At 44.1% G+C, this 26,007-nt stretch overlaps 2 protein-coding genes across 8 annotated transcripts in view; both read right to left on the reverse strand.

The window, feature by feature from the left end:
- PRSS8 (serine protease 8) overlaps positions 1–26,007 on the reverse strand; it is a 687,619-nt gene that overhangs the window by 496,229 nt on the left and 165,383 nt on the right. The gene's annotated exons all lie outside the window — the stretch shown is intronic.
- ORAI3 (ORAI calcium release-activated calcium modulator 3) lies at positions 5,163–19,713 on the reverse strand. Of its 7 annotated transcripts, none has more exons than XM_042472896.1 (2): positions 19,024–19,713; positions 5,163–6,002 (listed from the first exon to the last, which is right to left on the reverse strand). In XM_042472896.1, exons 1-2 carry the CDS (start codon positions 19,300–19,302, stop codon positions 5,421–5,423), a joined length of 861 nt encoding a protein of 286 aa, XP_042328830.1. In that variant the 5' UTR covers positions 19,303–19,713; the 3' UTR covers positions 5,163–5,420. The 7 variants fall into 7 exon arrangements, with proteins under 7 accessions (XP_042328830.1, XP_042328832.1, XP_042328831.1 ...); XM_042472898.1 differs by lacking the exon at positions 19,024–19,713 and adding an exon at positions 18,404–18,997; XM_042472897.1 differs by lacking the exon at positions 19,024–19,713 and adding an exon at positions 18,367–18,997.

Consider the following 26,007-nt stretch of genomic DNA (forward strand, 5'->3'; position numbering starts at 1 on the left):
AGAAACAACTTAAAGACACATGACGACAAAAACCTTACACTGAAAACTCCTCAGAACAGGGGTGGGAATCACAGGGCCCTCCAGATGTTGCTGAACTGCCATGCCCAGTATTCTTTACCATTAAGTATGCTGGCTAGGGCTGATGGAAGTTGCAATCCAGCCTGTGGAGAGCTGTACATGATTCCCACCCATGGCTGCAAATTAGATAAACTGCACAACTGGCAAAGTGTTAAAGAAGCTTAGAAGCTTCATTCCCAGCCTGATTTATTTGTCTTTTTGCAATAAGTTTTTACAAGGGGAATATTTCATACCATTTCCCACTTCCGCTCTGCAAGTAGGAAAGTTCCTTCAACAATCTCTGCACCGTTTTGCCACCTTGTTCTTTCTGTCTGCGTGTGTTGTCCCAGGCTAGATTTTTCTAGATGGGGCCTAGATGTATCGAGAAAGGAGAAGTAGGACAAAATGGCAATTACAGGAAGCAGAAGCCTGAAACAGTACAGCAGTTGCTGGAAGGGGTGTTGAGGGTGAACAGTTATAAGTGAAACAGCACTACAAAATATTTTGGGTTATTAAAACAGAATGTATTTAAACTGAATAATAATGGGAAACAAGTGAGAACTGACTAGCTTATCTAAATATAAACACAGAGAAAGCCATGTAGCAGTTTCCTATAATTCCTATTAGTTCTTCAGCAGAACAAAAGCATTATGCACAATAAAGAAATATTGGGGGATGGAAGCTTTTGTTTGTTGTTGTTGCTGCATGCCTTTAAGTTTTTTCCAACTTACAGTGACCCTATCATGGGGGTTTCTGGGGCTGAGAGTGTGTGTCTTATCGAAGGTGGGTTTCCATGACCAAATGGAGAATTGAACCCTGATCTCCAGAGTCACACTCCAAATAATGTTCTTCCTAGACTCCATCATTGGCTGAATCAATTATATAAATGCTTCCACACATAATAAAATCCTTGTCTACAGAAAATTTGCTTAAGCAAATAGGGAACCCTTCTATGCTAGATTTCTGCCTGTAGGGATATATTTTGGGGTGTGAAGGGGAGGGCATTTATACATCTTATTTTAATAATAATGGAATGAAAATAACAAACAGCCAGACATAAAGACACAACTCACAATTCCTCTATTCTTTTTGAATAATTTCCCCTTGAGAGCCTTTTCTTTCTTTTCTTTAAAAACATTTTTATTTTAAAAATAGATACAATAAAAAGTGCCAGAAATAGATATCGCTGTACCTTATCAGTAGAAAGCAAATAAAATAAAATAAAAATGGTCAAATGTGTACCAAACAAGCAGAGTATACCATCTGCATGTGCGATGCCCCTAAATACACGTGATCAACACGTGAACTAAAACCAACTTCTACAACTGGGAAAGCCTTTTTTAAACCCCAAACTGTACATGTCCATAGGCTTACAAGTGACTGAGCTGGTGCGGTTGACAGTGTGGTTGGCTTTCACTGTCACCAGTGCTTGAAAACAGACTGTAAGCTGACTGTTAGGCAACTGCTGGCTTCAAAGGCTTCTCAGCCACATCCTGATCCGTATCACTTTTATGCAACTTTTTCTCTTCCGCTGAGCTTCCTGTACATTATCACTGCTTGACATGACATTAATAGTTCCTGGTGGATATGAAGCTTCCTTCATGTATAATCTCATGTATAACCCCCACCTAACCACCTCCAGTATTCCCAAGATATTATTTTATCAAGTTAAACAGCTATGAAGCCATGCTTGGAAAAGTCCTTTCTGGACTTTACATTTCCAGCACCTGCCCACTGGTTATGCTGGCTGGGCATCTAGTGATAGCAGTAACTTTTCCAAGCTCTGCTCCAAACAAAGCCAGGGTACTTTTCTGTTGAAAATATCTTGCTGCTCTGTTCTTCCTAGACTTTCTTGGGCCTAGAGAGACAAGATATAGGTCCCCATATCTCTTTTAATGGGGGAGGAAAGGGTTAGAGAGTCCTTCCTCTATCCTTCTTCCAGTTCAGTACAGGAAACCATTTACATCTGCCTTAAGTGATTAAAAAACCCCACAACCTACATGTAATGTGATCTCACATTAACTCTCTGTATAAAGCAGGGCTGGGGAACATGGAATAACATTCAAAGCTGCTTATAACCTCAATGCTTTGTGGCTGAGGAATTATGTGAGTTTTAGTTTGCAATATCTAGGAGAGTTCAGATTGGTGATGGCTGATCTATTGCGGGGCCCTCCCTCTCTATGCATTCTTCTTGCAACAGTGGTGGCCTTCTTTCTCCTCTATCAGGAAAGATTGCAAAGTTTAGGGCTGTTCGGGAAGGATGACAAGCAAGGAGACACAATGAAAATATATCAAATTAGGCATGGTATAGAGAAAACAGAGACAACCTTTCCTCCTTCTCTCATAATGATAGAGAGCAGTCACTTACTAAAGCTGAACACAGAGAGCAAATCAAAGTAAAAGTTGATTTTAAAAAAGTTTCCCCCCTACCTGGTGCATAAACTGTGGAATTTCCTGCCACAAGATGAAGATATGGCTACCACATGGGACGGTTATCAAAGGGGATTGGATTGACTCATGGAAGATGGGGCCATCCATGGCTACTAGTCAGGGTAACTGTATTACCTCCTGTCAATCTCTCTCTACGGATCAATGGCTGGGGAAGATGAGAGGGAGGATGCAGTTGCACTCATGTGCTGATGGTGTGCTCCTCACAGGCAAGACTAGCCATTGTGTGCACAGAATGTTGGACTGCAGATCCAACATGGCTCTTATGTTCTTTTTTTTAATTAATTGTTTATTCAGATTTTCTAGGACAAGTGTTTTGCTAACTCTATTGGCAAATGATGCTCAACAGAGTTATGTGTCATTATTTGTTATTCATGTTTTAATTAAATAAAATGAAGGGAAAAAAAACAGAGTTGAAAAGGAAATGAAAACTCGCATTCAGTAGCCAACTCACCTCTCATATCCCAGCCATACTTTACTCCAAAGGTGAGCTCTTTCTTCCCCTAACTTGGGGAACCAAGAATCACAGAAAGGGGTTGCAATCTAAAAAAGTAAACTATCCAGGCCCCCAAGTGATAACAGCAGGTCTCTAAAGCCTGGGTTGGACCGGAGTGGAAGCAACAGGGGTAAAGATGACCTCACATGAGGCCACAGCCTGAAGTTTATGATGTTATGTACCTTTATAATTCCTATCCTGGTTAAAAATGTGGAATGTGGCTCAGTGGACTGGGTGTCCAGCGCACCTCTTCCCACTCCCCAAGGATTGTTTCTGATGAAGAATAGAAAACCAGCAGGGGAGAAAAGAACAGAAACAGCTGCACACGGTTCACCTTCAGATATTCACTGGCCTTCCCGTTCTTCCTCTGCCAACACAAATATTCTGTTTCCTTCAAGCCTGGCCATTAAGGATGAACTGTCCTTCTATAGAGAAAAAGGATTGGTCTTCAACAACACCAAGTACATGAGTCATCTTTCAAACATCCCCTTGTTTGATATCTGGATGCTGAGGCTGGGTCTTAGAATTTGACTGCTGCCCTGGACGAGGAATGAGGAGTGTGCCTCCCCTCATTGCCCGCCTGCCCCCCCCAAAACACTGCATGCCCCCTTCTGTGGGTCAGAGGCTTATATCTGATATTTGGGACACCAGCTGTAAGAAAGTAAGATGTGAGGAAATGACACATTCTATTAGGCTTCATCACCTCCCATAACCTTCTCAGCTCTTAGAAAAAGTGAAGACACTGATGTTGTCTACTAAGCACAGCACAGTTGAGGAATGGCAGGAGGCACTGAGGAATGGTCCTTGCTGTTGCTAGATGACGGCAAAGAGCTCTCTTTCCATCCCCTCATCTGTTTCAGAGGTGGTCATGCCAATAGGCAGCTGGTTCAAAGGCATGGGTACAAAACTATGTAGGAGAAAAACGGTAGCGGCTGCCAGTACTGGCAAATGAGTGGCTGGCATTGAGTCAACAAACAGTAGCGAGAAGATAACCTATTCACCTACTTCTACATGGCCTACTGCCAAACCTTTCCTTAGCATTAAACATATCAGGCCTACTTCTTACCCTCTCCTAGTTTCTCTTTGCCATATATTTAGGTGTCTTTAAAGGTCTCATTGCAGGTGGAAGAAGAAATCGGGTAGGTGAGCCACTATACCTTTTTTTAAAGATGTTTTCCTATGGCTCCCCTGAGCCTTAGTCAGTATAACATATAGTGAAGGAACATGGGCACTGCAATCCAAAAAGTCTAGGAAAGCCACAGTTCTTCATCCCTGCAATAATCCAAAAGATCTCACATCAAGCTAGGCCAGAGCTGATTCTAGGCCTGGAGCACATGGCTCCTTTGAAAGTGGAAATAGATGTGGCAGGGCATATCTTCAAACATGAAGTTTGGATGTAGAGAACAGTAAAGAGAAAGGGGACAAATTTTCTGCCCTTCTATTCATAGCGTATTTCTTATATTTGCGACAGTCAGCTGTAAGGAGCTAAGATGTGAGGAAGTCATTGTATTTTTATGCCATGCACACTTTCTCATGTTAGACAATCCCACTCCCTGGTTTCACTTTCTTATATGAATGGGGCAGCCTCCTTATGTGCAAAGAACAACAGTTGATGGCACTGTCCCTATTTCTGGCCAATACTGGTTCAAGTCCCAGCATCCTCAACTATCCCCTCAAGGGGGAGGGAAGTTGACCAATAGATGCTGATGGCCCCTACCACAGACATTCCCACTTCACAATGAGTGGCAGGGAGAAAAGAGCAGAATATTTATTTTGATTGCAACTCCTAGAAGTGAGGATTCTGAAAGCTGTAGTCCAAGGGAAAAAACATACTGGTTCTGGAAGGAAGAGACATGATAAGAGTTTACTGGTCCAACTTTTCCCAATTTGCATGCTTTCCGTTCCCATTTTTAAAAAAATCAGATCATCTGACTAAAATATCAGAGAGTTTGAGGGAGATGCAAAGAGGAAACAAACTGTACCCAAATAAGCAAAGTCTCTGTGCTTCCTCTCGGAGGACAGATGGTATCTCTTGCCTCAGAAGCTATATTTTGTTGCATGATAAAAACTCCTTCAAGCAAAATGCCTGTATGTGTGTGGGCAGGATATTTGAATTTTCACAGCTCCATTTAAAGGAGAAATCTATTGTAAAAAATCATTCTGTGTTTCAACACTTTTTTACTTTTTTAGGGGGAACATGAGTGAATTTTGTGAAAGTTACAAGAAGAAAAACCTAGAAAGTCACAGCAGCTTTTCTGTTACACTCCAGTCATACCAATCGCCTCAGTCATACCAATTGCTTCACCGAGACAAAGTCACAACACGAGTGAGATGGCCTCACTTCTTTCTCTGGAGAAATAATCATCCGCAAGTGCTTACACCTGTTATGGTATTTTTCAAGCAAAGGTCACCCAACCCCTCACACCACCTGCAATGCTGTGGCTTCTCCATCCAACTGATACTTGATCTGGTTGAGTTCCTCCAACTCTTGCTGATGCCGGTCTGTCTTGTGCCCCACTAAGGACCGGTAGAAGTGCAAGGCAAATATAATGAAGACCACACCAACTGGAACCATGATGACAGTAGAGGCCATGGCGGCATTCCATCCAGAATTGTCCTGAGAGGCCATGGTTGAAGCAGTGGTGTTACTTGTGAGAACCGGCGCAGGGGTGCAGCACTTCCCAACAGGATCCATGCGCCCAATGGGCATAAATTTGACCCAACAGATCAACACCACTTCCGTAAGAAAGAGGAAGATTCCCAAAGCGGTTGAGAAGCCCCAAGCCAGCTCAATATAGTGATGCATGCGTTCGTGGGGAGATTCATTGACAGAGTTGAGGTTATGGATGTTGCTAACAGCCTCAATGTGGGGCAGAATGCAGGTACTGACCATGAGGGCAAAGAGGTGGACAGCCACCAGGACTGTGGTGCAGGCACTGAAGGCAACCAGCAGCTCTCGGGGATAGTCGTAGTCCTCAAGTTGCACCTCCACCATGGCCACCTGGGGATGGGACAAGGAGGGGAGTTAGGATTATTATCGCTCACAATTCTCTTTGCATTTCTACCCTATTTTCCCCTCAAAGAGCTCAACGTAGCACATTCATGCCTAGAGGACACAGGAAGGATTGCAGAAGCATCTGGCTATGCCCTCATAGCCAGATGCAAAATTATTACAGTGGTCCTTCCACATCTGCTGGGGTTTGAGGTGAAGGACCCCCATGAATGTGGGAAAATTGTAAATTAAAAAAAAAACACTTCTTGTTTCATGAGACAATAACTGTCTAGGAATTTCCAGGTCCTCCAATGCAACTCTAAGGTCAACATCTGCCAGAAATTGATCACAGAATCATGCTGGAGGACCTACAAATGCTTAGAGAAGTGTTTTCTCTATGAACTTCTAGGTTCTCCAGCACAATTCTATGGTCAACTTTTGGCAAAGTTGTGCTGGAAAACCTAGTGATTCCTAGGGAGAGCATATTGATCAAATCCGCAAATAATCACATCTACAAAAGTCAAAGCCACAAATGTGGAGGGCCAAGTGTACTTCAGCTACTGAAATCACAAAGAGGATAGCAGATGATGTAATCGCTTCACATCTGATTATGGGGATACAGCCAGACACGTTTCTGATTCTGCCCCCCAGCTTTCCCCGAGGCATGATGGCCATGGGTGGGGGACTGTTATGGTATGTCCAGGGGTGCTAAAGATAGCTTAGTATAGTATAGTTCTGCATGCTATGCCAAGCTATGCACCATTACAACCATGGTTTCCCTCCCACCCAGCTATTTTGCCCACATACCAATCCTGCAAAGTAGGTTTAAAATGAGAGTAACTGGCTTCGGTTTACCATCTGGTGTTCCTGAATGAGAGGGAATCTGAACCTGAGTTTTTTTTCCTTTTGTCCAACACTCTCACCCTACCACCATACTGGCTTTGCCAACATTTATACTGCAACATACCCTCTACTTTCAGACATTCCAGGGACAGTGCTATTTTAAGCATACTTTCCCAGAAGTGAGACCCTCCAAGACCAACAACCTTACTCTCTGGCTAAGCGGATTTAAGTTTAGGATAAGGGAACACATACTACAGTGTCTCTATAATAGTTATTTTCTTCAAAAATAATGGAGAGTATATATTGAGGAAAATATGCATTCTTGTTGTATTTGCTATCCACCCTTGAGTCCATCTCAACCTATGGCAATCTTGTAGATGAGACATCTCCAAGACTCCCTGTCCTCCTGCTCTGCTTAGTTCCTACAAATTCATACCCGTGACCTCCCTTCCACCTTTTCTAGTATTATTGTTTTTTTCTAATGTGTCGTGCCTTCTCATGATGTAGCCAAAGTACGACAGCCTTAGTCTAGTCACCTTGGCTTCCAGAGAAATTTCTGGTTTGATCTCTTCTAGTACCCATTTGTTTGACTTCTTGGCTGTCATATCCTCAGCAATCTTTCCACAGAGTGCAATAAATTCTTACAATTTGCAATAAATATCTACAGTGTGCAATAAATCCAGCCACTCCTTCATCTGAGTTCCTGAGAGAAGTTCCTCCAGCACCCTGCTCAGAGATGACACCGTGCTGCCAGCTAAATTCCCACACAAACTTCTCATTTCTCAGTCTATCTGCCTCACTCTAGACCAGTGGTTCCCAACCTTCCTAATGCTGCGACCCTTTAATACAGTTCCTCATGTTGTGGTGACCCAAACCCATGAAATTATTTTCATTGCTACTTCATAACTGTAATTAAATAGGTGTTTTCCAATGGTTTTAGGCGACCCCCATGAAAGGGTCATTCGACCCCCAAAGGGATCCCGACCCACAGGTTGGGAACCACTGCTCTAGACCAGGAGTTCTCAAACTCTGATCCTCCAGCTGTTTTGAACTTCCTCTCCCAAAAGCCACCACTAGCAGGACAGATTCTGGGAGCTGAAGTTCAAAATATCTGGAGAGCCAAAGGCTGAGATGCACAGCTCTAGACAATTTCTCCTTCCCTCTTGCCTGTAGCCACATCCCTTCACAGATCACTGAAAACATGGCCTTTGTAGACCATTAAAACTTTAAAATTCCATGAAATTGTACTGCAAATAATAAGTCTTGCCAATGATAATTTCAGAGGAGAACAGAAAGAGAAGGCAGTGTGCAGCTTGTCTTCTTTTCCCTACTGCTTAAATTCCCAGCTCGGCCATAAAACCCACTGGGTGACCCTGGGCAAGCCACACTCTCTCAGCTTCAGGAAATGGCAAACTTCCTTTGAACAACTCTTGCCAAGAAAACCCTTGATAGGCTTGCCTTGGGGTTGCCATAAGTTGGAAAAACTTGAAGGTACACAACAACAAGACTGAAATCTTCTGTAAATGGCCTTAAAACACAATTTTTACTAAACCCCATGTTGGCACTAATACCTTTTCCAGGGATCTAGGGAAAGTTCCCCATATTCTGGTCTGCCGGTCTCAACTCCAACTCTGGCTTGAATCCCAGCACATTGGCTGTTTCCCCAGAGAACTGGGGGCAGGATAGGGGAGTGATTGCAAAAGGAAGAATTTAACTCACACTGACACAGTTCTTAGTCTGGCTAGACACCAAGACTTTGGTGAACTTTACAAAACCTGAGAAAGGAGAGCCCACCATCCACAAAGGGACGTTTGGCCAGACACCCCAATATTACTGCCAAGGGGCTGTTTTGTCAATAGTAAACTCTTAAACCTAGCAACCTTGAGGCACAGAGTCAAGTTATTTGGGGAGCAGAGGGTGACGGGAGGAGGCTTATTTTCAGAAACTAGGCCACATTAAACAAAATAGTGACATCTGGTTGGCACAGGCTCAGTATGGTGGCACGTGTTGGTGACTCTGACAGAGCTGCCAGGGCGTTAAGAAGTTTGGAGGAAGGGGCAAGACACCCAAACTACGGCCTTACTAACTCAGGTTGTCCTTGTCCCAAATATGCAGAGGAGAGAGACAAACAAACCAACCCTGGCACCAAGGAGGTACAATGCCTCTGGACTCGTACAGAGTGTGCCTCCCCTTTAAGACAACAGAATTTTATTTTATTTTTTGAGAAATGGAGTCATGGACAGGGTACCTCTGAACCTTTCCCAATTTGGAAATAGATAGACTCCTGTAATGTTAAATGCTGGGTGACACTAAGGTTTCATTCATACTTCACTGCTCTGATACCACTTGAACTGCCAAGGCTACATTGTATGGAATCCTGGCGTTTGTAGTTTGGTGAGGCACTAGAGCTCCCTAGCAGAGAACACCTCATGTGCACAATCCCAAGAATCCATAGAATGGAGCAAAAGGAGTTAAAGTGGTGTCTTAGTGCTATGAAACCAGTGTGAGCCAGTGTGGTGTAGTGGTTTAAATGTTGGGCTACGGCTCTGGAGACTAGGGTGTGATTTCCAGCTTGGCCATGAAATGCACAAAGTGACCTTGGGCAAGTCACACGCTCTAAGCCTCAGGGGAAGGCAATGGCAATCCTCCTGTAAACAAATATTGCCAAGAAAACCCCATGACCCCCTTAGGATTGCCATAAGTCAGAAGCGACTTGAAGCCACACAACAAAAACAACACAGTGCTATAACTGTGTAGTGTGGAAGAGACTGATGAAAGCCCAAATGATCATATTCTGATTAAGGCAGCAGAAAGCTCTGTCCCACTTTAACCTTGAAACTTCTGAAATAACAGGCATCTCTGAATATACAAAGTGTTGACTCCTGTATCTGGAATAGAAAAGACTAAGGCGCTGGTAATGAGTCTCCAGTTTTTGTGTGTCATCTCCAGCCAAAAGATGAGGGTGCAAATGTCCAGTTTTTTGGGGAGCGGGTTTCATCTCCAGGCAAGACGAACTGGGTGCAAATCTCCAGCTCAGTTGGTAAAGGAGCATCTTACTACAATTTTGCAAGACTTTAACTGATTTGCTATTGCAACTCGCAAAGACTCTCCAGAGCGTCTCTATTGATTTAGTCCACTTCCTTGTTCCTTCCCAGTTAGTGTCATTCCAGTGCTCACCCTCTGCTCTGCTCCACACCCACCTAAGAATCAAGAAAGCTAGATTACATGTTATTTATCCCATCTCCTTAAGTAAGAAAGAAGGGGAAAATCCACTCATTTCACCTGGATCTGGAAACAGACCCTTTAGCTAAGAATTCAGCCTGTTTCCAAACAGGAAAATATGTTATTTCTGTGTGTGTTTTAATGACAAAACTCTTAGCAACTGGGGTTGGTACTTAATGGAGCAATCTTAAGGTCTCAGGTTTTGGACCAAAAATCTCAGGGCCTGAGACAATCCTAAACTGGCAACCCTGGGGAAGACAAGGGAAGTGTTGCTGAATTTAGAAGAAAGCTAAGATTCAGACTCTGTAGTACTGACTTGTTCAACCTGTATGCAGAAAATCCTAAGAATGGCATGTTTAGACTCAGAAGATGGTGGAGTGATGATAATAATCCTAGCTATGTGGATGACACTATATTTCTAGTGGAAAACATCACAGACTTGGAACAATTACTAAAGACAGTAAAAGATGAAAGTGCAAAGGAAGGCTTAACGTTGAAGATAAAGAAAACAAAAATGATAACCATAGAAGAAATACATAAATTCAACCTAGACAAGAAATTGAAATCACTACAGAGTTCCCGTACCTAGGATCAAACATAAATCAGAATAGAGATTGCAGCCAAGAAATAAGAAGATGACTAGGGAGGGGAAGGGCAGCTATGAAACAATGAGATAAGATCTTAAAGAGTAAAGACATACAACTGAGCATTAAAGTCAGAATTGTGCAAGCCATTGCCTTCCCCATCACCATGTACGGGAAGTGAGAGCTGGGCAGTGAAAAAAGCAGATCAAGAAAAAAATCAATGTGGCGCTGGAGACGAGTGATGAGGATACAGTGGACAGGCAGAAAGGCAAACAAATGGGTCCTAGAACAGATCAAGCCTGAAATCTCCCTGGAAGCCAAGATGATCAAACTGAGGCTGTTGTACTTGGACCACATCATAAGAAAGCACGACTCTTTGGGAAAGACAAAAATGCTTGGAATAGCGGAGGACAGTACACCAGATGAATAGACTCAATTAGGGAGATCATGGGAATGCATCTACAGGACTTGAGAGTGGAGGATAGGGAGGCTTGGAGATGTCTTATCCAAAAGGTCAACATGAATCAGGGCCAACTCAAGGGCAGTTAACAACAAACAGTCAGCAGTACTTACTGCTGGTTGCTAGAGAAGGAGGCCATAAAGCTTCTCATCTTCCACACTAGCCATTAGACTCTGGTTTCCTTCAAAGTGCCAGCTCCCAGCATTTCCTGCTCTAGTCATGGCCCAGATGGCAAGCTCAGGGCCAGATTATTTTCTACCTCCCTCTGTGCTTCTTGGGGAGATTTCCTCTAAGAGCAATTGGCCGAGAAACCCACAATACCTGCCATGCTGATGGGTAAACAGGTTCACCCAAGGAAACCAAGTATCCAACTCTTGGCTCCAGCAAGGGAGGGCCTTGTGCTAGCAGGCCCTCTCTGGAGGACAATATATATTTCCAAGACTGGTATCACTCCCATTTACAGAGTTAAAAGCAAAAATGCTGTCACAGTTTTGATCCTCTAAATGTACAGTCGGCCCTCCATATCCATAGATTCCTTATCCACGGCTTAAAAATATTTTTTAAAAATATACATTCCCAAAAGGACGCCTTGATTTTGCCATTTTATGTAAAGGACACCATTTTACTATATAATTGTATTTAATGGGACTTGAGCATCCACGGATTTTGGTATCCATGAGGGGTCTTGGAACCAAACCGCAGAGGATGCCAGTGGCAAACTGCACCCATGTGCAAGTAGGGTTGCCATTTCAGGATCCTCCCAGGCCGTAAGGTTTCCTGGCCAAGTCTGAGACCTAGGGACAGCCCTGGTAATGTCATCACTGAACATTAAATATCACTAAGTGCACTAAGTACCCCCCACAGTTGCCCACAGCTTATCAGTCAAACACACACAGACAGAGAATGTATTTCTTTCTTTGGAAATTAAAGTTGCAAATGCAGTTTTACACCATTTTTACTGCCTTAGCTCCATCCAACAGAATCCTGGCATTTGTCATTTTGTGAGGCACCAGTACTCTGTGGCAGAGAAGGCTAAAGACTTTGTAAAGCTACATACTAGGATTCCATAGGATAGAGCTACAGCGCTTTTAAAATGGTGTCAAACGGCATTATTTCTACAGTGTAGATGCACCTTCAGCAGAAACCTTACCTTAAGGGAATGTTCCCAGATCAAGGTGGCACAAAGGGTTTATTATTGTCAGCTACTAATGAACTGGGATAAGGAACATTGAGAGCCAGTGTGGTGTAGAAGTTTGAGTGTTGGACTACAATTCTGGAGACCTGGGTTCGATTCCCCCACTGGGTGAACTTGGACAAGTCACACTCTCAGCCTCACGAAAAGGCAAGGGCAAGCCTCCTCTAAACAAATCTTATCAAGAAAACAATGCGATAGGTTCAGTTCGCCTTAGGGTCAATATAAGTTGAAAATGAATTGAAGGCGCACAACAAAAACCGCAAACTTGCACGTTGAAATAGCAAGTCAATCAAGCCTTGGAAATTAGAGCAAGCTGAGCTGGAAATTTGTCTCCAGGCCTTTATTTTTTCCTGGAGCTCAGCTCTACTTTTATACTCTCATCTCCTGCTTGGAGATGATCCACAAAAATGGAGACTTGACCAGATCTGACTGAGATCTGGCAGTCCTATATGCAAGAAAGCCATGGCCTAAAATGCAGGTTCCTACCATATGTACAATCTGGGAGGCAAAACACAGAAATATGCATAATCTGCAAGAAAAGCTTCACTGTGATCACTTTTTCTCTTTCAAAAGCAAGCAAGGGAGACCTTAGGAACTGTGTTGGACTTGGCAAAGCTTAACCTCTTTGTCTATGCTCAGAGGCACTCTGCTCCTTTAGGTCCAAGAGTGAGATGTAGTCCTGAAAACAAACTTTCCAGGGCTTTAATAAACCTCTGTTTTTACATCCCAACTTCATGATAAATTTACTGAACTCTTCTGGGGTATGGTATGCAAAGTGGTTAGGTAATTATTACTACTGTACCTGAAAGTAGAACTGTTATTCCATTTTAACTGCCTTAATCTTTCTTAAGGAATCCTGAGGTTTATAGTTTAGTGAGACACTAGATCTCTCTGGGTGAATTTTCCAGATGTAATTTCCTAAACTACCAATCTTAGGATTCCATCAGATGAAACTATGGCAGTTAAAGTGGAATAATAGTACTATAATTGCATAGTGTGAATAGGTCCTTGTAACCTGAACTTTCTTTTGTTCCCCCCCCCCCAGCCTCCATTGTGTGTCATGCCTTATATTTAGATTATAATCCTGGCCAGGGACTGCCATGCTAGGGAGCCTTTTCAAAGAAAATAGCCAGTGAAAAATGAGAGGGAGACAAAGTTGACCTTCCAGATTTTCTTTTTTGGCCAGCAACTCCCATCACTTCTAGCTCCTAGCCAATAATGAGCGGTTATGGGAGGGCTGTGTATTCAAAATCCTAATAAAAGCTGTAAATATTTTCATTGGATCATTACACATTATATATAAATCCACCAAATTTTGTAAATCTAAATATATATTGAGATGTTTTTAAAATATGTAGATTATTTTATTATGTATTGAATTATGGTTTGATTTAACCTGTTTGTTAATCTGCTCCATACAAAAAACATGTAATATTCTTGTACTACTTCTAGTATAGAATGACATTTCATAATGGTACTACAACATCAGTCTTCTAATCCAGTATCATAATTCGGTTGAGAGATTGAGTAATATGTTGAAAAAAATCTATCTATCTATCTATCTATCTATCTATCTATCTATCTATCACCAAGATGCACTGTCAGATGTATTCAAAACAAATTTTAAGGATGCAAATTCTGCCAAAAATGGCTGATGGCTTTGTTCTTTGGATAAAGCAAACAAAGCACTGTTTGCTTTGCATTAAATGGAATAAAAATTTAAAAATAAAAATAATAATAAAAGAGGTGAGATTTGAATCTAAGACATCCCTTATCACAAACTCCTATTCTGGGCCACCAGCTCTCCGTTTCCACAGATGTGTGCTCAAACACCCCTGTTGCCACTTCCTCCGAAAGCAAAATGGCTGTGGTTTTTAGAGCAAAAACTTTACAGTTTTTTTTCATCATGAACTCTTCCACCCCAAAAACTGTTGCTTCTGAATTAGGCCTTGCAGCCAGTCAAATTTCTCAGATCCTCCTCCCTTCCTGGCTTAAGCTCCTGGGTTGCTTTGGTTACAAAGCAAATGAGATCACATAGTGTGGAATGCAGTTTTGCACAAGGACCTGGCTTGAGCAAGGACAGGGCATAGTGGATGATGTGTGCCATTCTTATCCCAGCCTTCCTGCTCCCATTTTATCTTCCGAATGACCCTGCAAGGTGGGCAAAAGCCTGGGAAGAGGCACTAGCACCAGCTCTGTCATGGGGATTCAAACCCAGTTCTTCCCTCAGTTTCAAGTCCACACTTTCTTTTCACTATACTACGCTCTCTAATGAAAGTCACAAATGAAGGAAAGACGGCACATTTCCAAAGGCATAATGATGTTCAAGACCAGAGTTCGAATTCCAGCTCAGCCATGGACACCTCCCCAGGATGACCTTTGGCAAGTCACACTCTCTCAGCCTCAGAGGATGCAATGACAACCCCCTTGTGAAGAACTCTGGCCAAGTAATCCCCATAATAGCTACACCTTAGGCTCACCATCATGATTTGAAGAATCACAACAACAGCTTCCCCAGTTTAAAGTCCACCACAGCCTCTTATTACTATACTACACTCTCTGACCAAAGCCAAAGAGGAAAGAAAGATGGCACATTTCTAAAGGCATGTAGACCAAGTATTTGGATCGTTAAGCCAGCATGCATACTGGTTTGAGCGTTGGACTACAATTCTGGAGAGCAGGGTTCAATTCCCAACATAGCCATGGAACTCATTGGGTGACCTTGGGCAAGTCACACTCTCTCAGCCTCAGGGGAAGGTCGTGATGAACCTGCTCTGAACAAATCTTGCCAAGAAAACTCCATGCTAGGGTCCCCATAGGTCGGACATGCCTTGACGGCACATAACTACAAACTGGGTTGGTGGTGGTGGAAGACCATCCATGAACCAGTTGATCACTTTAGGGCTAAAACAGAGGCCAGATTTTCATGGTTAAGGTTGCAAGCCCATGCCATTTGCTCCACTGATTCAGATTTATTGCTGAAATAGCTGGGCTGCACTGTGCATATCATGCTTGACATCAACTCAATAGGTTTGCTGTTGTGTGCCTTCAAGCTGTTTCTGACTTATGCTGACCCTAAGGCAAATCATGGAGCTTTCCTGACAAGATTTGTTCAGAAGGGGTTTGCCATGGCCACCGCCAGAGGCTGAGAAAGTGTGACTTGCCCAAGGTCACATGGCCGAGCCAGGATTCGAACTCTGTTGTCTAGAGTCCTAGTCCAATGCTTAAACCACTACTCCATGCTGATTCTTGAACTCAATAGGAAGCTTTAGGCAATCCAAATGACTTCTCATGGCCCTTCATTCACCTGGAAAACGGGTAGCCAAAGACCAACATGCCACCTCACAGGGTTATTTTAAAGACCGCTGAGAGAGTGTAAAGTACTGTACTCTATAAATCAACATATTATTAAAAATGCAAGTATGATGGACTTGACAGTGCAAGAGGTGGCTATGAACAGCAAGTTTAGGTAACTATCCATTATGGAAGGAGAAGAAGAGGGAAGAAATATTAGTCCTCCAGGACAAAGAATGAAATATTCACCAAAGACAGGGATTAAACACAAATTGGAAAAATTGGGAATTTACATGAGAACCCCAATCGCCCAATGGTCACAGCAGTGGCCATGCTGCTTAGGGGATTCTGGGAAGCGTTATCCACAAAAAACAATGTTTCTAAAACTTTGGAGTTAAGCAAAAAATCAGGTTCCACGCTCTAGGAGTAAACTGTCCAAAACTGCATCTGCACTGCAGAAATATTCCAGGTTGACACCGCCTTAACTGCCATGGTTCAATATTATGGAATTCTGGGGAATTGTAGTCTGTTATAATCCTCTGTTCCTCAAATTCTGTTCTAGTTCCTCCCCCCAAAGGTTTTATTAATTGCCTTTATTTATTGCAGGTTGTGTTGATCTATGACCATAATAAAGTTTCTATTCTATTTATTGCAGGTGATAGGTTTTTAAATTTTCAAGCAGACGCCCTAAGCCTACAGGATAAGGTGTGGTGCTTTTGAAATACGGCAGACTTGAATTGGCAAAAAGCCTAGCTTTGGTGGATGGCATAGGACTGGCACAGCCCAGGATGCCAAGAAGAAAAGCAAATGGAGGAAGATAATGGAGGAGTCCAGCTTTCAGAAATGCAATAACTCTTGGGCAGAGCTTTGAAAGAGAAGGCTCATATGTTTCTACAGTACTTGGGCTATCTATTGCTGCGTCCACACTTCAGAAATAATCCAATTTGACACCAGTTTAATTGCCATGGGTCAGTGCTATGGAGATCTGGGAATTGCAGTTTGTCACACCTTCTGTGCAACAATTCCCTGAATTCCACAGCCTTGAGCCATTGCAGCTAAAGTGGTGTCAAACTGGATCATTTCTGCAGTGTGGATGCAGCATTGGAAAACAGTTTCCAGACTGAAAACTGGAAAGGCCTCCTAGACCTATATTGGTTGTGCAGAAGGTTTGGATGTGCAGAAGGTTGTGCAGAAGGCATACATGCAGCAAACAACATCTGCTGAAATCCTCTCTTCCAGTCAAACATTTAGGGTTGCCCTCATTCAGAAACAATTCAAAAGCACACAGCCACCACCCTTGAGCGCATATGCGCTCAAGAAACCCATAACTTTCTCTCAAGGGAAACAAGAGCTGCCCTTGCCCACCCTCAAATGCAGCATGCCTATAAGCATGTGAAAGAGACCAGCCTTTGATGTGCTTTTTCATAAAAACAGGTATAAGGACACATTGCCTCTGAGCATGTTGTTGTTCTGTGTCTCCAAGTCATTTCCAACTGATGAAGACCCCATCATGGGGTTTTCTTGCCAAGATGTGTTCAGAGGAGGTTCGCCATGGTCTTCCTGTGAGGCTGAGAGAGTGGGACTTGCCCATGGAAGGCCTTCAGTTCAACTCCACTTTTGCCCAGGGAGACCAGATGTCCTCCTCTTCCAGGACATGTTCTCCATTTCAACCTGCTGTCCAGGAGGAATTTCATAATGTCCTCCGCTTGGAGCATGCCTAAGAAGCATGTATTTATATTTCTCTTTTTCTGTAACGTCCGACATTCTGCGGCGCCTTGTCCTCCTTTGCGCTGATGCCATTTGGTCACCCTGCCTTTTCTGCTTCTGTTGCTTGCTGTCATCTGCAGCCCGTTTAACCATGCTCCAGATGCTTCATTTCAGCGGTTTTCCTTGCGATTGCAGGCAGGAAAGGGGAAGTGAATCACAATATCAGACACCAAGGATGCATATGTGTCAATGAACATGCAGGCGCATGTTACAAACTGAAGCTTGCATTTCTACACTGTAGCCCAAACTGGGAAAGAATAAAAACCTTTGCAACCATCCTAGGAAAACCATCCTAAGGAAGAATTAGGATAATCAAAGTGATGTCAACAAAGTGGGGGGGGGGGGGGAACCCCAAAACAAATTAATGTCCCCATCACAACTATGGAGGGTTTAACATTTTTTAAGCTTCTGCTTTCTGCCTTGCTTCAAAAATTTCCCCGCTATATACTGTACTTTTTACAGCCAGCTAAAAGCATCTCTATTCCTTGCCTAAGGAAACCTTATGAAACCTGATGAAATCCATAGGGTTGCCTTAAGTTTGCCTAGGAATAGAGTTTTGAATATATTTTAAATTTTAATGTGCAATGCTTTTCAAAATTGTTTAATTGGGGTTTTTTTTACACTCTATCTATATTTTAATGCTGTGTTATGTGCTGTTTCAAATACCATTAGCCGCCTTGAGTTTTTATGTGGGGAGAAAAGCAGGATATAAACAAATAAAATACTGTAGTAACAACAACGACAACAATAATAATATTCCAGGTGGGGCCTGACCAGAGCAGAATAGAGTGGCTCTATGACTTCCCTTGATCTAGACACTATACTTCTATTGATGCAGCCCATGATCGCATTGGCCTTTTTAGCTGCTGCATCGCACTGTTGACTCATGTTCAGCTTGTGGTCTACTTGGACTCCCAGATCCCTTTCACACGTACTTTCATTCATCCAGGTGTCCCCCATAATAATCCTATATCTGTGCCTTTCACTTTCCTGCCCTAAGTGCAGTACCTTACATTTCTGCCTGTTGAAGTTCATTTTCACTGACCTTCATCTCTTCAAGGACCTCAGAGTGGTATATAAGTCTCTAGCAAGAGGTTGAGCAGCATGTTGTGGCACAGAAAGGGAGTGCCTTCCAAGGGTTAGAGCAAATTATTTCAAGCCCCAAGAAAGAGCATAGTGTGGCAGTGGAAGGGAGCATGGGCCAGTGGTTAGAGCCACCCCCTGCAAGCCCCAAAAGTCCAAGGAAGAGTATAGTGTGGCAGGGAAAGGAAGTGCATGCCAATGGTGAGAGCAATAGTCCAAGAGAGAGCACAGTGTGGCATTGAAAGGCTGCATGAACCAATGGTCGGAGCCACTAATTGCAAAGCCCAAAAGTCCAAGAGAGAGCACAGTGTGGCAGTAAAGGGCAGCCTGACCCAATGGTTAGAGCCACACAAAAAGTCCAAGAAAGAGCGTAGTGTGGCAGCGAAAAGGAGCGCATGGCAGAGCAGTCAAAGGCAGCATGAACTAGTGGTTAGAGCCAGCTACCGCAAGCCCCCAAAGTCCAAGCGAGAGCACAGCGTGGCAGTGGTCGGAGCCACTGCCTGCGAGGCCCCGAAGCCTAAGGGAGGGATGCCAGCAGGGGCGGGCCGGGGCTGGGTCCGGGTCCGGGAGGGGGGCACTGACCATGGCGAAGCCGGAGAGCAGGGCGGAGGTGCGGCTGGAGGCCTTGAGCTTGGCCCGGGAGAGGTAGAGGCGCCGCCAGTTGAGCGCGTGCAGCGAGTGCTGGTTGGCGCCCATCAGCTCCAGGTAGCTCCTGCGGACGAACTCCCGGTAAGTGGCCGAGAGGCCCGAGGAGGAGGAGGAGGCCCCCGCCGGGTTCAGCGGCTCCCGCTCCGCCTCCGCCCCCTCCGACGCCCCCTCGCCCTCCGAGGCCACGCTCCCGCCGCCCCCGACGGCCTTCATCGGGGCCCGGAGCCCGGGAGGATGGGAGCGGCAGTCACTGGGAAGGGGCTCCGGGGGAGGATGGGAGCGGGAGTAGAAGAGGAAGCCCCGGGGAGAATGGGAAGGGAAAGGCAACTGGGGATGATGGAAGGGAGGGCGGTGGGGAAGCACACTCAGGGGATGATGGGAGCGAGAGGGAAAGGAGGCTCTGCTGGGGATGATGGGAGCGGTGGGGGGGGGGCGATCAAAGGGGGACCCCGAAAAGAAGAGCCAGAGAGGAAGAAGCCCAAGGGCTGGAGAAAGTGGCCCTTTTCCCCGGAGGAAAGAAAGAAAGAGAGAGAGAGAGAGAAGGGGGAGCAGGGCAGGCAGAGGGAGCCCCGGAGCAGCCCGGACCCGGCGGGCAGAGAGAGGCGGCTGGGCTCCGGAGGGAGGAAGGCGGCGAAGGAAAGGAAGGAAGGAGGCAGGCAGGGAGGCAGGGAGGGAGGAGGAGGAGGAGGAGGCAGGGCTGGGGCTGGAGGGGGAGCTGGCCTTGGGCTGCCGGCTTTTAAAGCGAAAGCACCCGACGGAGAGAGCAAGGAAGAAGACACACACACACAGAGAGAGATGTATCTACATTATATATATATATATAGACACACACACGTACATATATACGACCCAGGTCTAAGCATTAAATTATATGTGTACAATACATACATTTATACGCACAGACATATAGATATATATATAGTGACTGGCCAGGTTGGTTGAAACTAACAAAAAGAAAAAAATATATAGTATATGTGTGTGTGTGTGTGTGTGTGTGTGTGTATATATATATATACATACATACATAGTGTATAATTTTTCTTTTTCTTAGTTTCAGGGAGTGACTGCAGCGCCCAGAATCCCCCAACCAACCTGGCCACTCACTATATATATATATATATAATGTCTGTGCATGTAAATATATACTAACCTTTCACAACATTCCTTCTCCTCCTTCCCTCTTCCTCCACTCCCTTTGCATTCATTCGTCCTCTCTCTTTCCTGGGACCATCTGCATCCTCTGCATCTTGAACCGGTTCCTTCTTTGCTCAAGTGTCACTCTCTCCAAGGACACAAACATACACTGCCAGCAAAAGGATCCTCCTCAAACCCTTTTGTTGTTGTTGTTGTTGCTGCTGTTGTTGTTGTTGTGAGCCTTCAAGTCCTTTCCAGTTTAGGATGAACCTGGGATTTTCTAGGCAGGTCTCTTCAGGAGGGCTCTGCCTTTGCCATCCTCTGAGGCTGAGAGAGTGTGACTTGCCCAGGGTCACCCAGTGGGTTTCAGGGCTGAGCAGGGATTCGAACCCTGTACTCGAGTCTCTGTTTTCAAATCACCTGCAGCAACCTTATGAATTTAGTACGGTCTGCTGCTGCTCCACCTGGTATTTGTTGGCCGTCTCCCATCCAAGTACTAACCTGGGTTGACCCTGCTTAGCTCCCAAGATCAGATAGGATCCGGTGCCTTCCGGATCCTTTGACGGTGCAATAGCCAAGGGGAGGCCATGCCGGTCAAACTGGCTTGTCCTTCCAAAGCAAGACTTCAGATCACTTGAGCCTTTCTAATCCTTTCTTCACTCCCTTCAGTTTTAGATTAGCAATTGCATTGTGTTTTTTTAAAGCTAGTTATTATTCAGTTTTCCATAAGCTCCAAGGCGGAGTGTATTTTTAGGAAGTTAATTCCTACCTTGAACTCTGTGGAACTTCAGCCCGGTTCCAAGATTTATTTACTACTTAGCTACTACTTTCATATCCTGCCGTTGTTCCTCCAAAGGCTTTACGGGGCTGGATAGAACTGACCCACTAGTTTGTCCTTCGCACAACACTGTGAGAGAGAGAGTGTAGCTGACCCAAAGTCAGAGTTATGTGACATTTATAGTTCAATATGGGGATCATCCGAAGCTAGATTTCCTATGTTCCAGCTCACTATTCCAACCGCTATGTATTTGTATGCCTAAATTTGTTAACCCAGGCTGTCTGCAAATACAGCTGCAATCTACACCTGCCACAAAATGTGGTGGCCATAGAACAGCAAATTTACTGTTCAAATTATGGATGGGAACGGCAAACACGATCGCGCCTCTGTTACAAACAAGGCTGCAGACCTCCCTGCCAAATAGAAAACCAGCACAACAAGCAAATGGTTGGGTCCAGAAATGTCCTGAGGGGCTAGTTTTCCATCTGCAGGGAGTTTGCCATTAATGGAAAACACTAAAAAGTTGCATGCCCTCTCATTTGCGGCCCGAAATAGTATAGTCAACTTTGGCAAGCTGTGCTCCAACTTCAGGCCTCTACCCTTTCATCCCAGAGTTATATTATCTTTTTGGTCTCCGTTTCCCATAATCCCCCCATTCACTGTTGTTGCTGGCCATGCTAGCTTGAGTGATTCTGGGAGTTATAGTCCAAAAAGGTCACCTTTCCATCACACGTGTTTCTACTTCTGCCCCATTTCAATATGGGGAATGTGAAGAGCTGGCCTTCTGCTGCATGTTCACTGAGGCTGCATCCGCACTGCAGAAATAATCCAGTTTGATACCTCCAGAATGCTCAGTGGCAGGGCATTCTGGGACTGGTAGTTCTGTGAGATATTTAAACTTCAGAGAACTCTGGTGCCACAACAAACTCCAAACATCTATAGGACGGAGCTGCAAAATTAAAGCAGTGTCAAACTGCATTAATTCTGCAGTGTGCCAGCAGCCTTAGTTAGGCCAGTCAGATAGAGTTAAGACCAGTTAGGGGCACAACTACACTGCAGAAATAACGCAGTTTGGCCCCACATGAAGTGCTGTAGCCCCATCCTATGGAATCCTGGGATTTGTAATTTTACAAGGTCTTTAGCCTTCTCTGCTAGAATCCTGTTACAGCACCAGACTACAAACCCCAGGATTCTGTAGGCTGGAGCCATGGCAGTTCAAGTGGTGTCAAACTGCATTATTTAATAATAATAGTAATAGTAATAATAAATTTTATTTATATCCGGCCCCTCTGTGCAACACAACCTGGGCGGCTTACAACATTAAAATATACAATCCAACATTAAAATATACAATCCCATGACTCCCGAACCCACCTCCCCTTAAAATACAATTAAACAAATTAAAATTAAATCATTTCTGCAGTGTGGATGCTTCATAGAAAGAAAGGGTTTGGTGGAGGCTGAGAATGCCTTGAGAATTCAGGAAGATGTGTTCTTTTCTTTGAAACTGGGGCGCTTACAGTGTATAAAGAACTAAGGCTGGATGTTTACTTTATTTGTTTATAATAAATCTTTACTGTTTTCTGTTTTATACTGTACATCTCTTCTCTGGGTGTTTTAGCATTTCACAAGAAAGACTGGTCACACTTGATCACCTTGGACCTATCCATCAACCCAGCCATCGTCCAGTATGAGTCACCTGGGAAGATCCTGAGAGTAAAAGAGCAAAATGAGTGATAGGAGCTGGAGGACTGGAACTGCAGTGCCAATCTGGATAAGGGTTCCTTCAGAGTAACTTTTCCAAGCTCTGGAAGAGGCATCCAGAAGGACAGGATTGAAGTCAACGCAGTGGCATTGCTAGGGTTAATGGACACCATTAAGACTACCTCATCCTGTGTCAGAATGTGGGTCCATCTTGCTGAACTTTGCTGAAGACTCCTCACCATCCATTCCAAAGAAAGGTAGCCAATAGCAGGGACGTAGCGGGGGGGGGGGGGGGGGGGGGGGGGGGGGGGAGGTTCTTGGGGTCCGGACCCCCCCCTTCCATTAGAAAAATGAATGGTGTATGCTGCTGTGCCGCCACACCCAAGCCCCATTATAATGATGGTACTTAGTCTGGACCCCCTCCTTCCTAAAATCCTAGCCACGTCCCTGCCAATAGTTACTCACCATCTGTATATCCAATAACATCATAATCTATAAAAGTAATGCTTTTATTGAGTCAGCCAAAATGCGCAATATATGTGTTGCAAGCTTTCGAAGCTCCACTGATTTCTTCATCAGGGAAGGTGTTAAAAACCATAAAGGAGAAAACAGCTGAAGATGTTAGTCATGGGCCTGCATTTTGCTGTTTTTGTTCTTAGTTCAGATGGTATCTCTTGCAGGCTGGCACCTCCTCCTCCTGACCATGGGGCTACAGGAGATTCTCAAAGTCCAGGAAATTTAACATCCATTTGCAACACAAAAAGACACTTCCTTTGCAAACCGGTATGTCTCCATCCTTTGTGAGGCCACAGGCCCCTTTGTTAGGCAAAGGAGATTTTTGGTTAGCCCCAAAAAGGTGGAGTATGTTATTGGGTTTGCTATATGGCCAACCTTTGGATGTGAAGTCGAAGGCTTTCATGGCCGGCATCCATAGTTTTTTGTGGGTTTTTCAGTCTATGTGACCATGTTCTAGAAGAATTTTTTCCTGACCCCAGATGCTGGTGAAACGTCAGGAAGAAACTCTTCTAGAACATGGTCACACAGCCCCAAAAAGCCACAAAAAACAACCTTTGGATGTTTACCATTGGTATATAATTGGAAAGATGCCATAGCTTTATGAGCTGCTCCATCTCATGCAGCAAAACGCTTTGGGTTGATGTTAGCCAGTGGTGTAATCCATGGTGTCATCCCCATGGGCCTCCTGGGATAGGGATGCAGATGGGGAGAAGAGTCTCATCCCAAGGAAATTGGCACCCTGCTGCCATCGTCCCACCCTGACCTGTAAAGATAGAAGGCCCCCGCATCAAGAAATTATTTTATCTAGAAAAGATCTTCACCCTCACATCAAACAGCCTTTCTGCTCAGAGGACAATGGCAGAAAGGGGTCTCGAAAATAAGCCCTACAAGGAAGGGAGCTAGGGATGTTTAGCTTGGAGAAGAGAAGGTTAAGAGGTGATATGATAGCCCTGTTTAAATATTTGAAGGGATGTCATATTGAAGAGGGAGCTGTCTTGTTTTCTGCTGCTCCAGAGAACAGGACCCAAAACAATGGATGCACACTACAGGAAAAGAGATTCTACCTCAATATTAGGAGGAAGTTCCTGACAGTAAGGGCTGTTTGACAGTGGCACACACTCCCTTGGAAAGTGGTGGAGTCTCCCTCCTTGGAGGTCTTTAAACAGAGGCTGGATGGCCATCTGTCAGGGATGCTTGGATAGTGAGTTCCTGCATGGCAGGGGGTTGGACTGGATGGCCCTTGGGGTCTCTTCCAACTCTGATTCTGATTCTATGAGACAAAGAGATCAGGAGGGGGCAGCCAAGAGAAAGGTCCACAGATTCATTCTTGTACCCACTCCCCTAAGGGACCAGCATGTCAAGAACAAATCTCCTTTCTTTCCTCTTAACTTTCTCTTCTCCAGGCTGAACATATTCAGCTCCCTAAGTCTTTCCTCCCAAGGCATGGTTTCCAGACCCATTACCATTTTGGCCATCCTCCTTTGGGCACTCTCCAGCTTGTCAACATCCTTTTTGAATTGTGGTGCCCACAACTGGACACAGCATTCCAGGTGAGGCTTGATCAAAGCAGAATAGAGTGGCACTATTACTTCCCTTGATCTAGACACTACTGTATACTTCTGTTAATGCAACCTAGAGTTGCAGTGACTTTTTAGCTGCCTGATCACACTGTTGACTCGTGTTCAACTTGTGGTCTATTAGGACTCCTAGATCCTTTTCACATGTACTGTTGTGAAGTCAAGTGTTCCCCTTCTTGTATTTGTGCATTTCATTTTTTTCCTGCCTAAGTGTAGTACCTTACATTTCTCCTTATTGAAATTACTTTTGTTAGTTTTGACCCAGCTTTCCAATCTCTTAAGGTCATTTTGAATTTTGATCCTGTCCTCTTGGGTAATAGCTACTCCTCCTAATTTGGTGTCATTTGCAAATTTGATAAGTATGCCCTCTATTCTTCCGAGTAGTTGACAAAGATGTTGACTGATAAGACAGAAGACTACCTCATACCGAGTCAGAATTTGGGTCCGTCTTGCTCAACCATTTCTCTAAAGATTCTTCCCTTATCTATCTTTCCAAAGAAAGGCAGCCAGTGTTCACTTACTATTTGTATATACCTGTAATTTGAAATTGTCATAATCTTGTGAAATGCTGTGTCAAGGAACAAAATGTCTTGGGTCAGCCCTGGTCAGAATTCTGGGTTCTGCATGGAGAGCTACAGCCATAAGGGGACATAGGAAAGGCTATTTGTTTGTAAGAAAGGCATAAGCAAGGTTTTTATTATTTTAAATTTCTAACAAAGCTACCTTCTCCCTCTCTTTTCTTGGCAGCGTAGATTAGATTCTGGTTGCATCCGCATTGCAGAAACAATCCAGTTTGACACCAATTTAATTGCCAATTTTGCGAGCTGTAGTTTGTGAGACATTTAGTCTTTTCAGTTAGAGTGCTCTGGTGTCACAAAAAACTTCCATTCCCAGAATTCCATGGCATTGAGCCATGGTAGTTAAAGCAGTGTCAAACTGGATTATTTCTGCAGTGCAGATGCAGCCATTAAGAGTCTTCTTCCAGCAGTACCTTTGCGTCATTTCAGGAATATATCATAAGCCAGTCTTTTTCACTTCAGAATCAATGTTTTATTGCAGTTTGAACCCAGTTCTTTGTCTGTCCAAGTCCAAAGACAAGCACTAGAGGAAATTAAATGGGGATTCCCATGGAAATGTTCTTTGTTTTATCATCCTGATTGTAAATTGAAATCTTGTTCTCAAAGAGTATTTGCATTTCCATCCCCATTT

This window comes from Sceloporus undulatus, chromosome 6 (assembly GCF_019175285.1).
Source record: "Sceloporus undulatus isolate JIND9_A2432 ecotype Alabama chromosome 6, SceUnd_v1.1, whole genome shotgun sequence".
Lineage (NCBI taxonomy): Eukaryota > Metazoa > Chordata > Lepidosauria > Squamata > Phrynosomatidae > Sceloporus > Sceloporus undulatus.

Coding starts and splice junctions, on each gene's coding strand:
- ORAI3 (XM_042472896.1), bottom strand. CDS start 19,302: ATGAAGGCCGTCGGGGGCGGCGGGAGCGTGGCCTCGGAGGGCGAGGGG. Junction 6,003..19,023: donor TGCTCTCCGGCTTCGCCATG/GTCAGTGCCCCC, acceptor TCCCATCCCCAG/GTGGCCATGGTGGAGGTGCA.